At 42.2% G+C, this 14,117-nt stretch overlaps 1 protein-coding gene across 5 annotated transcripts in view; it reads left to right on the forward strand.

Annotated features, from left to right (window-relative positions):
• The window catches only part of psd3l (pleckstrin and Sec7 domain containing 3, like), a 143,104-nt gene that overhangs the window by 98,039 nt on the left and 30,948 nt on the right, over positions 1-14,117 (forward strand). For all 5 annotated transcript variants that reach the window (XM_041897438.2, XM_041897439.2, XM_041897440.2 and 2 more), the window contains 2 exons: positions 1,536-1,579; positions 13,709-13,887. In XM_041897438.2, the coding sequence (XP_041753372.2) occupies positions 1,536-1,579; positions 13,709-13,887 (223 nt within the window). The remainder of the gene's footprint in view (positions 1-1,535; positions 1,580-13,708; positions 13,888-14,117) is intronic.

Consider the following 14,117-nt stretch of genomic DNA (forward strand, 5'->3'; position numbering starts at 1 on the left):
AAGCGATATACATTTGCCTTAGTTTTGGAAAGGGAGGAGGGTTTGTCGTCTTCCTCTTCCTCCCTCCCTCCCTCCCTCTTCTCTGTGTGTAACTCACTGACGCCAGGCTCTCACTGGGACTATCGCTCTGAATCCGAACACTAGTGGAGCGATGCTGGAGAAGGCAGCACTGCTGGTGCTTTGAAAGAGTGTGGACGTGGTATATGATCATTCCTGCTCTGTCTCTCTCTCTCTCGTTGCCTCGGCTTCAGTGAAACCCGCTACCCCCCACCACCACCACTACCCGCTGCAGGGGCTGGAACAAGCGCAGGGTCTCTGGGACAGCTGTGCATCTAGGAGCTTCTCCAGGTCTCTCTCTCGCTACTGCTTGGTCTCGTGTCTGTTTTTGTAGCTGCCTTTTTTCGGAGATGATCGGAGTAAACAGTGTCCAGGGGACAGGCAGCCATCGGCGGCCCGGCAGCAGCTCGGTCAAATATGGCAGGGAGGAGTCGATGCGTCGGGCGCCGCAGCACCGCTCCAAGTCACTGAAAACGTCCCACTCCACCGAATTTGCATCTGAAAAAGAAAAGAAGGAGAAACATGAGAAGGAGAAACATGAGAAGGTAAAAGCATGGCCCTGCTTGACTGTGACTCCAGTTGCAGTGTGTTTTGGAGATTTACGTTTTGGGAGATTGAATTAGGAAACTCTGCATGCAGAGGAGACGGAGAACAAGCATTATTGATTCTGAAGTCAAAGACACGGTTTTTCTCGCACGGCATTTACAACTGACTGGAATTGTTTGAATGTATCTAGACTGCTGGTTTTGAGTTGCATGGTTTGTGCATTGGAGCTTTTCTCCTTAACTCGACATCTGTTTAAATCAATAGCCTGTTTTTGTATTACTGTATTTCCATCTGTGGGTGAGGACAGAGCTTTCCAGTAAATAACCACTTGTTAGACCAGGGACTTAATCTGTGTCTGGACGTGTTAGTGTTGAGTCTGCAGTGTTACTGGTCTTAGGGGACATCCCAGGGATCAAATGGCTGCATTTCCTTCCTGGTTAAAAGCTCCTTTTGGTATTTCCACGGAATATTATTTGACCGATTGGGCGCGGCATGGGGCTTTTCAAAGTGATGATACTCATTTTTCTGCTTGCTTGTTTACTAAAGGAAGGAAGCGCCCGTGTTGTTGGCCCACTGCGAGTCCAGCGCTTTTGGTTTTTCTACCCCATAACCATCGATAACGTTGTCAACTTCCCCTCAGCTGTCAATATCTCTTCTCTGTAATGCACTGTAGATGAATACCAGCCACCCTGAGATGGACACTCTGCCAGTGGTGCATGTAAACACGTAGGCTACCACTATATGTGTCTTGCTTTATTTAGCCTTATGGTCTTACTGTTTTTAGAGGGGTCTGTGTGTGTGCGCAAAATGGTTTAGAAGATGGTGATGTGATGGAAGCTGTCAAGATGTCAATACAGGGTTTTGAACCATCATACACCAGCTCAGAAAATCTTTTAAAATAATGTATACTAATAGATTGATTTTCTTCACAGGCCTTGCACAACTCAATCAAAAACGACAAGCTGGAATGGGCCATGTAAGTAAGATTCTATTTTGAATTCTAAACATAAGCATTCATGCTCCAATAGGAGAAACATGTCGATACTGTATATGAATAAAATGTTTAGAAATACACGGTTGCGTAGGATTGAAAACATATATTTATAGAAGTGCTGTTTTTGCCTGGGATCACCCTGGCATCTTCCACTTTCTACTACTCTACCTCCTAGAAGGAACGAGGCAATGTCTCAGCATTTACACTGACCCAGAGTACCATTCTAAAGGGCAACATAGCAACATGATCCCATGAATAAACTGTTTCAGATGGCCCCATTTAATTACATTGGGCACCCATTTATTTATGTTGCAGGCCTCGAAAATAAATTGGAAGCAATGGGCGCCACAGTCAATTATCTAGTTGGTGGCAGATGAATTGCGCAAATGTACTCCACTGAAATATAAACTAGTTAAACGATGCAGAGAAATACCGTGTCAATTATGTGTTGAGTAAATCGAGTTCTGCGGGGAGCGAGTTAGTGACAATGGAGTGTTCAGTCGATAAGAAATCATGTTTTTATTTTCAATGTTTGTAGACTTCTAAAGACATTTACAACAATGCACATTTCCATATTTAAAATTGCCACACTTCAAGTTATACTGGATGATATTGAATTTTTTATAATTTGGGACTCATCTAAAATGACTCATTATTGTATCTTATCGTTTTTTTTAATGATTTTCTTAAGACTAAAGAGACCTGAGGGACTATGTTCAAACAAAGCTGTAAATGTGCAGTACCAGTTAAAAGTTTGGACACGCCTACTCATTCAAGGGTTTTTCTTTATTTTCACTATTTTCTACATTGTAGAATAATAGTGAAGACATCAAAACTATGAAATAACACATGAAATCATGTAGTAACCAAAAAAGTGTTAAACAAATCAAAATATATTTTATGTTTGAGATTCTTCAAAGTAGCCACCCTTTGCCTTGATGACAGCTTTCTACACTCTTGGCATTCTCTCAACCAGCTTTACCTGGAATGCTTTTCCAACAGTCTTGAAGGAGTTCCCACATATGCTGAGCACTTGTTGGCTGCTTTTCCTTCACTCTGCGGTCCAACTCATCCCAAACCATCTCAATTGGGTTGAGGTCAGGTGATTGTGGAGGCCAGGTCATCTGTTGCAACACTCCATCACTCTCCTTCTTGGTCAAATAGCCCCTACACAGCCTGGAGGTGTGTTGGGTCATTGTCCTGTTGAAAAACAAATGATAGTCCCACTAAGCCCAAACCAGATGGGATGGCGTATCGCTGCAGAATGCTGTGGTAGCCATGCTGGTTAAGTGTGTCTTGAATTCTAAATAAATCAGACCGTGTCACCAGCAAAGCACCCCCACACCATAACACCACCTCCTCTATGCTTCATGGTGGGAACTACACATGCGGAGATCATCCGTTCACCCACACTGCGTCTCACAAAGACACCGCGGTTGGAACCAAAAATCTCACATTTGGACTCCAGACCAAAGGACACATTTCCACCGGTCTAATGTCCATTGCTTGTGTTTCTTGGCCCAAGCAAGTCTCTTCTTCTTATTGGTGTCTTTTAGTAGTGGTTTCTTTGCAGCAATTTGACCATGAAGGCCTGATTCACAGTCTTCTCTGAACAGTTGATGTTGAGATGTCTGTTACTTTAACTCTGTGAAGCATTTATTTGGGCTGCAATTTCTGAGGCTGGTAACCTGTGGCGGTCCTCATGAGAGCCAGTTTCATCATAACGCTTGATGGTTTTTGCGACTGCACTTGAAGAAACTTTCAAAGTTATTGAAATGTTCCGTATTGACTGACCTTCATGTCTTAAAGTAATGATGGACTGTCATTTCTCTTTGCTTATTTGAGCTGTTCTTGCCATAATATGGCCTTTGTCTTTTACCAAATAGGGCTATCTTCTGTATACCACCCCTACCTTGTCACAACACAACTGATTGGCTCAAACGCATTAAGAAGGAAAGCAATTCCACAAATTAACTTTTAAGAAGGCACACCTGTTAATTGAAATGCATTCCAGGTGACTACCTCATGAAGCTGGTTGAGAGAATGCCAAGAGTGTGCAATGCTGTCATCAAGGCTGAGGTGGCTACTTTGAAGAAACTCAAATATAAAATATATTTTGATTTGTTTAACACTTTTTTTGGATACTACATGATTCAATATGTGTTATTTCATAGTTTTGATGTCTTAACTACTATTGTAGAAAATAGTAAAAATAAAGAAAAACCCTTGCATGAGTAGGTGTGTCCAAACGTTTGACTGGTAGTGTATGTGTTTGTATATCATCAGCTAAATGATAGGACAGGTGACAGCTAAGCAGTGTATTGTAATTAGCATTAGAAAAACATGACAATCTGTCTCCCTGATAAGTAATAAGGAATGAAGCAGGCCTATTGTGGCATTAGTAATCTACAAAGGCATCTCACTGGAGCTACAACATTTTACATTTGTCATTTAGCAGACTCTCTTATCCATAGCGACTTACAGTTAGTGAGTGCATACATTTTCATACTGGCCCCCCGTGGGAAACGAACTCACAACCCTGTAGTTGCAAGCGTCATGCTCTACCAACTGAGCTACAGGGGATCAACAGGCCAGTGGTGATCTGAAAGGCCTCGGTCACTGGAGACGCAACAGGCCAGTGGTGATCTGAAAGGCCTCGGTCACTGGAGACGCAACAGACCAGTGGTGAACTGAAAGGCCTCGGGCACTGGAGACGCAACAGACCAGTGGTGATCTGAAAGGCCTCGGTCACTGGAGACGCAACAGACCAGTGGTGATCTGAAAGGCCTCGGTCACTGGAGATGCAACAGACCAGTGGTGATCTGAAAGGCCTCGGTCACTGGAGATGCAACAGACCAGTGGTGATCTGAAAGGTCTCGGTCACTGGAGATGCAACAGGCCAGTGGTGATCTGAAAGACCTCGGTCACTGGAGACGCAACAGACCAGTGGTGATCTGAAAGGCCTCGGTCACTGGAGATGCAACAGACCAGTGGTGATCTGAAAGGCCTCGGTCACTGGAGATGCAACAGACCAGTGGTGAACTGAAAGGCCTCGGTCACTGGAGATGCAACAGACCAGTGGTGATCTGAAAGGCCTCGGTCACTGGAGACGCAACAGACCAGTGGTGATCTGAAAGGCCTCGGTCACTGCTTTTTTGTCACAACTAAAATGTTTGGGACCAGAGTTGTTAGCATTTAGTTAAAATCGGCGCTTCACACACCCAATGTTTCTGACCTCTGTGACCTTGCTGCTTAAGCACTCTAAGAAGGTTTGCAGACAAATACTCCAACTGCACTGTATTAACTCAGAGCCAGACATGCACTGATTCAAAGTAAATGTTCTTAATTTTGCGTTTTGTTTTACTTAATTCATTCTGTTGGCCAAGCGGATAGAAAGCGAATGTACATGGATGGTGCATCACAATTGCTAAATTTAAACACAATTCGATACACCTTGTCATTTTTGGAAATCTGTTTGACATGACTGCGTTACGGTAGCTAGCAAAAGAGTGTAGTAGCGTTTGCTAACTGTAAACAACCTTAGCTAGCTAATTATCTTAGCTAACTGCGTTGAAACAATTAACTTATTTACCTCCCTTTGCTAGCAAACAAAGGCTGTCCACAGTTTTGTTTACATTATTGCAGGTTGTCATCTCCACTTTCCAAGAATATTAGCTTTGTAGTTCTGAGGTAAGGCAATACATTTGTTGTTTACAGGAGTAAAATAGTAAGGGGGCGTTACTTGAGAGTGGTATTTCAATGTTATTTGAGGTAAAGGAACATTTTTGAGATTTCAAGGGGGCCCCAGCTGGAAGATTTTAAATACCACAGTATTAAGGGATGTTTAATTTGTCATTGAAAATGTAGCATAGACCTACCAAAGGATACATTAACATGAAATGGAATACACTTGGTACATAAATTGATATATTTTAGCACTACTCAATTATTGTTTAAAATCTACATTTGAAATGGTTAAAGTTGAATGTGTTGTGTGATGGAGGAGCCTTCACTGTCCCCTTACCAGAAATAGCTGCCTTGAGAGAAAAATATGCCTCTGTTGTCACAGCAACAGTTTTTCTGTTGCTTCACATTAATCTACATACAAAGGCATATAGACACATTTAGATTTTAATCATTTTACACAAGGAGACGGCTTTCCAGACCCAGATGAATCCTATTCTTGGACTAAAAACCCAATGGAGAATCTCATTTAAAAGTTCTAACAGTAGGCTTAATCTAGGTCCGGGAAACCGTCCCTATCAGGGCATGACCAGTCTTAAGTAAGTAGTACGTTTTACAAATCCATGTATTAGAGAAGATTGCTTGCTCAAAACCACACCAAAATAATTATATTAGGAATCTTGTAGAAAATGTCTCTCTTGAATCAAGCCAGATCAGACCAGTCTTTCTTGAAGAGCCTGCAGCTACTAAGACCATGGGGACCTTCATGTTGATTAGGAATTTAGTTAGAATTTCATTTGGTTTTCATTTTGAATGAAAATCATTGAAGGCAGTCCCTCATTGTTTTTGAATATGTTATTGAATAATGTTATATGTCCTGGTATTAAAGTAGGCCACCGATCAAAATCGTGGCCTTGTCTTCAAAGCAGTTATGTCATTATTCAGTTATGGTTTGTTGCAAGTATCAATTAGGCCTGCTTTGTTTTCATTTAATACTTCACAGCAGTTATCAAAAAAGTCCCTCAAACCTGTTAACAGTGTAAAAGAATCCCTGACTATCTGCAGAATGCGTTTTAGTGGTGTTTGTTTGGGTAATGGCCCCACTGCAGCATTTCTGACCTGTGCACAGCCCCTCCTGATCCACAGCTGCTCGCCTTTAGTAAGAACTCATTCCTCGTGAGCAAAATTAGATTAGTAGGAGTCTGTTAGGCCTTTTTGGGAGTTGTTTTTGTCAAGATTCAGAAGTATTCATAGTTTCACTATTTCACTACGTTTTTGGGCGTTCATTGCTCAACCTGCAGGGGAAACAGGTGCTAAAACTAGGTTCAGTCCAGTTACAGCAATTTATTTCAGGCTTCCGTTTGTTGTTAGGTCAAAAAACTCATCCGTAAACGTTGCTCAATTGCTGCCAACTCTGAAACCTCAAGGCGGATGTGTGATGAGGAGATGTGTTACTGAGTATGGGACATTATGGGTACACAGTAGCTCACTTTGTAGTGCACAAAATAAAATAGGTTGCAATGATGCCTTTATGATGTATTTCATGTCATGGTCGGGTTCTATACTGGTTACATAGAAGCATTTTATGATGTCATGGTCGGGTTCTATACTGGTTGCATAGAAGCATTTTATGATGTCATGGTCGGGTTCTATACTGGTTGCATAGAAGCATTTTATGATGTCATGGTCGGGTTCTATACTGGTTGCATAGAAGCATTTTATGATTTCATGATCAACCTTTCTTTTCTTTATCGTATAGTTATTTGGGTATATGACCAGATACCAACCAGAATAAGTCTCTCTCATGATCTAGTCCTGATCCAGTCATAAAAAAGATGACCTGGTTTTAATAGAGAGTAGTTCATTGAAACCTGCTTAAATGACATCTGAACCAGAAAACCCGACAATTAACGTTCTCAAATGTTTTTATACCTTGGGGAGTGTCCTATAGTCAGACCATATTCCTGTGAGATCGACCCCAAATACCGCGAGAACACAGTCAAAACAGGAAACAAATTTGAATCTGTGGTTTAGCAACCTAGCAAATTGCCAATGCTAAGATGTATATAAATAAATGTACAGTGCATTCGGAAAGTATTCAGACTACTTCACTTTTTCCACATTTTGTTACGTAACAGCCTTATTCTAAAATGGATTCAATCTACACACAATACCCTATAATGACAAAACGAAAACTGGTTTTTAGAAATGTTAGCAAATGTATAAAAAAAAAAAAAACATACCTTATTTACATAAGTATTTGGACCCTTTGCTTTGAGTCTCGAAATGTAGCTTAGGTGCATCCTGTTTCCATTGATCATCCTTGAGATGTTTCTACAACTTGATTTGAAGTCCACCTGTGGTAAATTCAATTGATTGGGCATGATTTTGAAAGGCATTGTGCATGTCAGACAGTGCATGTCAGAGCAAAAACCAAGCCATGAGGTCGAAGGAATTGTCCGTAGAGCTCCGAGACAGGATTGTTTCGAGGCACAGATCTGGGGAAGTGTACCAAAAAATGTCTGCAGCATTGAAGGTCCCCAAGAACACAGTGGCCTCCATCATTCTTAAATGGAAGAAGTTTGGAACCACCAAGACTCTTCCTAGAGCTGCCCGCCCGGCCAAACTGAGCAATCGGGGGAGAAGGGCCTTGGTCAGGGAGGTGACCAAGAACCCGATGGTCACTCTGACAGAGCTCTAGAGCTCCTCTGTGGAGATGGGAGAACCTTCCAGAAGGACAACCATCTCTGCAGCGCTCCACCAATCAGGCCTTTACGGTAGTGGCCAAAAGGCACCTAAAGGACTCTCATACCACGTCACGTCTGGAGGAAACGTGGCACCATCCCTACGGTGAAGCATGGTGGTGGCAGCATCATGCTGTGGGGATGTTTTCCAGCGGCAGGGACTGGGAGACTAGTCAGAATCGAGGGATAGATGAACGTGCAAAGTACAGAAATCCTTGATGAAAACCTGCTCCAGAGCGCTCAGGACCTCAGACTGGGGTGAAGGTTCACCTTTCAACAGAACGACAACCCTATGCACACAGCCAAGTCTCTAAATGTCCTTGAGTGGCCCAGCCAGAGCCTGGACTTGAACCTGATCAAACATCTCTGGAAAGACCTGAAAATCGCTGTGCAGCGATGCTCCCCATCCAACGTGACAGAGTTTGAGAGGATCTGCAGAGAAGAATGGGAGAAACTCCCCAAATTCAGGTGTGACAAGCTTGTAGCGTCATACCCAAGAAGACTCAAGGCTGTAATCACTGCCAAAGGTGCTTCAACAAAGTACTGAGTAAAGGGTCTGAATACTTATGTAAATGTGATATTTAATTTTTAATTGTTGTTATATATACATACATACAGTTGAAGTCGGAAGTTAACATACACCTTAGCCAACTACATTTAAACTCTGTTTTTCACAATTCCTGACATTTAATCCTAGTAAAAATTCCCTGTCTTAGGTCAGTTAGGATCACCACTTTATTTTAAGAATGTGAAATGTCAGAATAATAGTAGAGAGAATTATTTCTTTCAGCTTTTATTTCTTTCATCACATTCCCAGTGGGTCAGAAGTTTACATACACTCAATTAGCATTTGATAGCATTGCCTTTAAATTGTTTAACTTGGGTCAAACGTTTCGGGTAGCCTTCCACAAGCTTCCCACAATAAGTTGGGTGAATTTTGGCCCATTCCTCCTGACAGAGCTGGTGTAACTGAGTCAGGTTTGTAGGCCTCCTTGCTCGCACACGCCTTTTCAGTTCTGCCTACACATTTTATATAGGATTGAGGTCAGGGCTTTGTGATGGCCACTCCAATACCTTGACTTTGTTGTCCTTAAGCCATTTTGCCACAACTTTGGAAGTATGCTTGGGGTCATTGTCCATTTGGAAGACCCATTTGCGACCAAGCTTTAACTTCCTGACTGATGTCTTGAGATGTTGCTTCAATATATCCACATAATTTTCCTTCCTCATGATGCCATCTATTTTGTGAAGTGCACCAGTCCCTCCTGCAGCAAAGCACCCTCACAGCATGATGCTGCCACCCCCGTGCTTCACGGTTGGGATGGTGTTCTTCGGCTTGCAAGCCACCACCCTTTTCCTCCAAACATAACTTTGGTCATTATGGCCAAACAGTTCTATCAGACCGGAGCACATTTCTCCAAAAAGTACAATCTTTGTCCCCATGTGCAGTTACAAACCGTAGTCTGACTTTTTTATGGCGGTTTTGGAGCAGTGGCTACTTCCTTGCTGAGCGGCCTTTCAGGTAATGTCGATATAGGACTTGTTTTATTGTGGATATAGATACTTTTGTACATGTTTCCTCCAGCATCTTCACAATGTCCTTTGCTGTTGTTCTGGGATTGATTTGCACTTTTCGCACCAAAGTACGTTCATCTCTAGGAGACAGAACGTGTCTCCTTCCTGAGCGGTATGACGGCTGCGTGGTCCCATGGTGTGTATACTTGCGTACTATTGTTTGTACAGATGAACGTGGTACCTTCAGGCATTTGGAAATTGCTCCCAAGGATGAACCAGACTTGTGGAGGTCTACAATTTCTTTTCTGAGGTCTTGGCTGATTACTCAAGCAAAGAGGCACTGAGTTTGAAGGTAGGCCTTGAAATACATCCACAGGTACAGTGAGGGAAAAAAGTATTTGATCCCCTGCTGATTTTGTTTGTTTGCCCACTGACAAAGAAATGATCAGTCTAATTTTAATGGTAGGTTTATTTGAACAGTGAGAGACAGAATAACAACAAAAAAATCCAGAAAGACGCATGTCAAAAATGTTATAAATTGATTTGCATTTTAATGAGGGAAATAAGTATTTGACCCCTCTCAATCAGAAAGATTTCTGGCTCCCAGTTGTCTTTTATACAGGTAATGAGCTGAGATTAGGAGCACACTCTTAAAGGGACTAATCTCAGCTTGTTACCAGTATAAAAGACACCTGTCCACAGAAGCAATCAATCAGATTCCAAACTCTCCACCATGGCCAAGACCAAAGAGCTCTCCAAGGATGTCAGGGACAAGATTGTAGACCTACACAAGGCTGGAATGGGCTACAAGACCATCGCCAATCAGCTTGGTGAGAAGGTGACAACAGTTGGTGCGATTATTCGCAAATGGAAGAAACACAAAATACTTGTCAATCTCCCTTGGCCTGGGGCTCCATGCAAGATCTCACCTCGTGGAGTTGCAATGATCATGAGAACAGTGAAGAATCAGCCCAGAACTACACGGGAGGATCTTGTCAATGATCTCAAGGCAGGTGGGACCATAGTCACCAAGAAAACAATTGGTAACACACTACGCCGTGAAGGACTGAAATCCTGCAGCGCCCGCAAGGTCCCCCTGCTCAAGAAAGCACATATACAGGGCCGTCTGAAGTTTGCCAATGAACATCTGAATGATACAGAGGAGAACTGGGTGAAAGTGTTGTGGTCAGATGAGACCAAAATCAAGCTCTTTGGCATCAACTCAACTCGCCGTGTTTGGAGGAGGAGGAATGCTGTCTATGACCCCAAGAACACCATCCCCACCGTCAAACATGGAGGTGGAAACATTATGCTTTGGGTGTGTTTTTCTGCTAAGGGGACAGGACAACTTCACCGCATCAAAGGGACGATGTACGGGGCCATGTATCGTCAAATCTTGGGTGAGAACCTTCTTCCCTCAGCCAGGGCATTGAAAATGGGTCGTGGATGGGTATTCCAGCATGACAATGACCCAAAACACACGGCCAAGGCAACAAAGGAGTGGCTCAAGGAGAAGCACATTAAGGTCCTGGAGTGGCCTAGCCAGTCTCCAGACCTTAATCCCATAGAAAATCTGTGGAGGGAGCTGAAGGTTCGAGTTGCCAAACGTCAGCCTCGAAACCTTTAATGACTTGGACAAGATCTGCAAAGAGGAGTGGAACAAAATCCCTCCTTAGATGTGTGCAAACCTGGTGGCCAACTATAAGAAACGTCTGACCTCTGTGATTGCCAACAAGGGTTTTGCCATCAAGTACTAAGTAATGTTTTGCAGAGGGGTCAAATACTTACTTCCCTCATTAAAATGCAAATCAATTTATAACATTTTTTACATGCGTTTTTCTGGATTATTTTGTTGTTATTCTGTCTCTCACTGTTCAAATAAACCTAGCATTAAAATTATAGACTGATCATGTCTTTGTCAGTGGGCAAACGTACAAAATCAGCAGGGGATCAAATACTTTTTTCCCCTCACTGTACACCTCCAATTGACTCAAATGATGTCAGAAACTTCTAAAGCCATGACATCATTTTCTGGAATTTTCCATGCTGTTTAAAGGCACAGTCAACGTAATGTATGTAAACTTCTGACCCACTGGAATTGTGATACAGTGAATTATAAGTGAAATAATCTGTCAACAATTGTTGGAAAAATTACTTGTCATGCACAAAGTAAATGTCCTAACTGACTTGCCAAAACTATAGTTTAACAAGAAATTTGTGGAGTGGTTGAAAAACGAGTTTTAATGACTCCAACCTAAGTGTTTGTAAACTTCCGACTTCAACTCTACATACATTTACAAACAATTATATAAACCTGTTTTTGCTTTGTCATTATAGGGTGTTGTGTGTAGATTGATGAGGGAGAAAAAAACAATTTAATAGATTTTAGAATAAGGTTGTAATGTAACAAAATGTGGAAAAAGTCAAGGGGTCTGAATACCTTCCGAATGCACTGTATATATGAATTCAAGGATGGAGAACAAGGTATGTACAGCTGTCTTAGCAATTAACTTTTCAACATATCGTTTGCTGTTTTGTGTGCAAATTTGAAGTAGTTTTTTGGAACAGTTGTGCAAAAATGTAATGGTGCAATTTTTTTCCCATTCCTTCTGGCAAAATGTTTTTATTCCTTTTGCAGAGGTTTTTATGGATACATGGAGTAAATACAAGTTCAGGTTGATCAAGGTATACAAATGTTTGACAAAGTTACTTTCAAGGGAGAAATATCCCTTTATGACGTCATGTGCCAAATTTCGCACCTTGGTTCACTTACATTTTGTTCACCCCAATGGCACAGAATAGGCTATAATACAGTGTGTATATAGTACATTGGTATGAAATGTTTGGGTTTGGTTTTCCCACATACTGTATACAATACCTATGGTGAAAGTCTGAACACCCATGCACAGTTGTCACATTTTGCTGCTTTACTTTTAAATCTGTTCTCTTGCGGTGTTACTTAAAGGCCTTGTTGCAAACAGGATTTGGAATGGATTTCTTTAGCACAGGCTTCTTCCTTTTAACTCTTGTCATACAGGCCAGTAATGTGGAGTGAATGCAATGTTATTGATCCATGCACAGTTTTCTCACTGCTCAGCTAATGAACTCTGTTGCTGTTTTAAAAGCACCTTTAGCCTCATAGTGATACCCCTGAGCAGGTTGTATTCATTACCATCCCACGGCTCAGTTAGGGTGGACGGACAGATCTGTCTGGGTGATGTGATACTTCATCCACAGATTAATTACCATACATGACCGTACTCAAAGGTATATTTAGTGTCTTGGAATAAATTCATAACCTACCTCTGATCTGAGGCTGTCGAATGTGAAATGTGTGCAAGGGTGTACTGTAGACCTTGACTAGGCAGGCACTGCAACTAGCTCCTTCAGTTAGAGGACACCTGTGAAATGTCTGGGTGGGATACTGCAGTAATCCTTTTTCCTTTTGTTTACTGAGAACTATCTTTAGGAGTTTCAAAATCACCAACAGTTCCATAAACAATACCATATTTAGAGTTCATTTAAGAGCTCTGGGTTCGTGAATAGAAACTGACAGACTCTCAAAGACCACTCATTGGTGTAATGGCATTGTGTCCTGTGTGTGGTGCTGATCGACCCAGTGATTGTGTGTGCATGCGCACCATGGTGTGTCATGACGCTGAGGTCCCAGAATTGATTGTGATGAAGGCGGACAGGGTGCTGTTAGTAGAGCCGTCTGAATGGGGCCGTTGTTTCCGACTGCACTAACACCCCCACTGGGAGTCCCCTAGTGAAAGCATAGCACGCCAACAAAGCATCAAACAACATTCTAAATGGTCAATAGTACAACAGTGGTTCAGTAGTACATAATACTAAAGTGGAGTGGTTCAGTAGGATGTACAACTACAGTGGATATCCCAGGCTTTCCCAAACTGTCCTTCACCCCCACCCCCCAGTCAGTCGTGGTAAAAGTCAAAATGACGGTTTTGAATCGTCATCAATGGAAACAACCAGAAAGCTCCAAAAGCACAGCCTCTGTTCCACTAGAAAATAACCCAAATGATGGGAGGAGATAAAAGCCAAATCGCCTCTATCTATTCAGGGAATATTATCAAAGTTAGCATACCTCTTACCCTAACCCTAGCCAACATCCATAACACACAATCCTATTTGTGGGTTTTATTTCCAGAGATGGAGATGAGCTGAAGAAGTCTCTGTCTGAGCTGGCAGACAAGGACAATAAAAGCATCACGCGGATCAGCAGTGGCAGTAACCCCTTCCTGGACATTGCCCACGACCCCAACGCCGCAGTCTACAAAATGGGCTTCCTGGCCCGCAAAATCCACGCCGACATGGACGGCAAGAAAAGTAAGTGTGTCTTAGACCGATTTTCTCTGTTTTCTTTTGAAGTATGCCTTCAGATGAACCCAAGCAGAACAAATTTTAAATGTCACCTACATACAGTACGTAACATATTATATTTAAAATGGCACTGTGCTCAGCATATATTTCATATGCCCACTCAGGATATTATTAGCATTCTGTGGTTTCCTAACTAGCATCAGTCAGAGAAACATATTTTTCTAATTCATACCATT

This window comes from Coregonus clupeaformis, chromosome 15 (genome assembly GCF_020615455.1).
Source record: "Coregonus clupeaformis isolate EN_2021a chromosome 15, ASM2061545v1, whole genome shotgun sequence".
Lineage (NCBI taxonomy): Eukaryota > Metazoa > Chordata > Actinopteri > Salmoniformes > Salmonidae > Coregonus > Coregonus clupeaformis.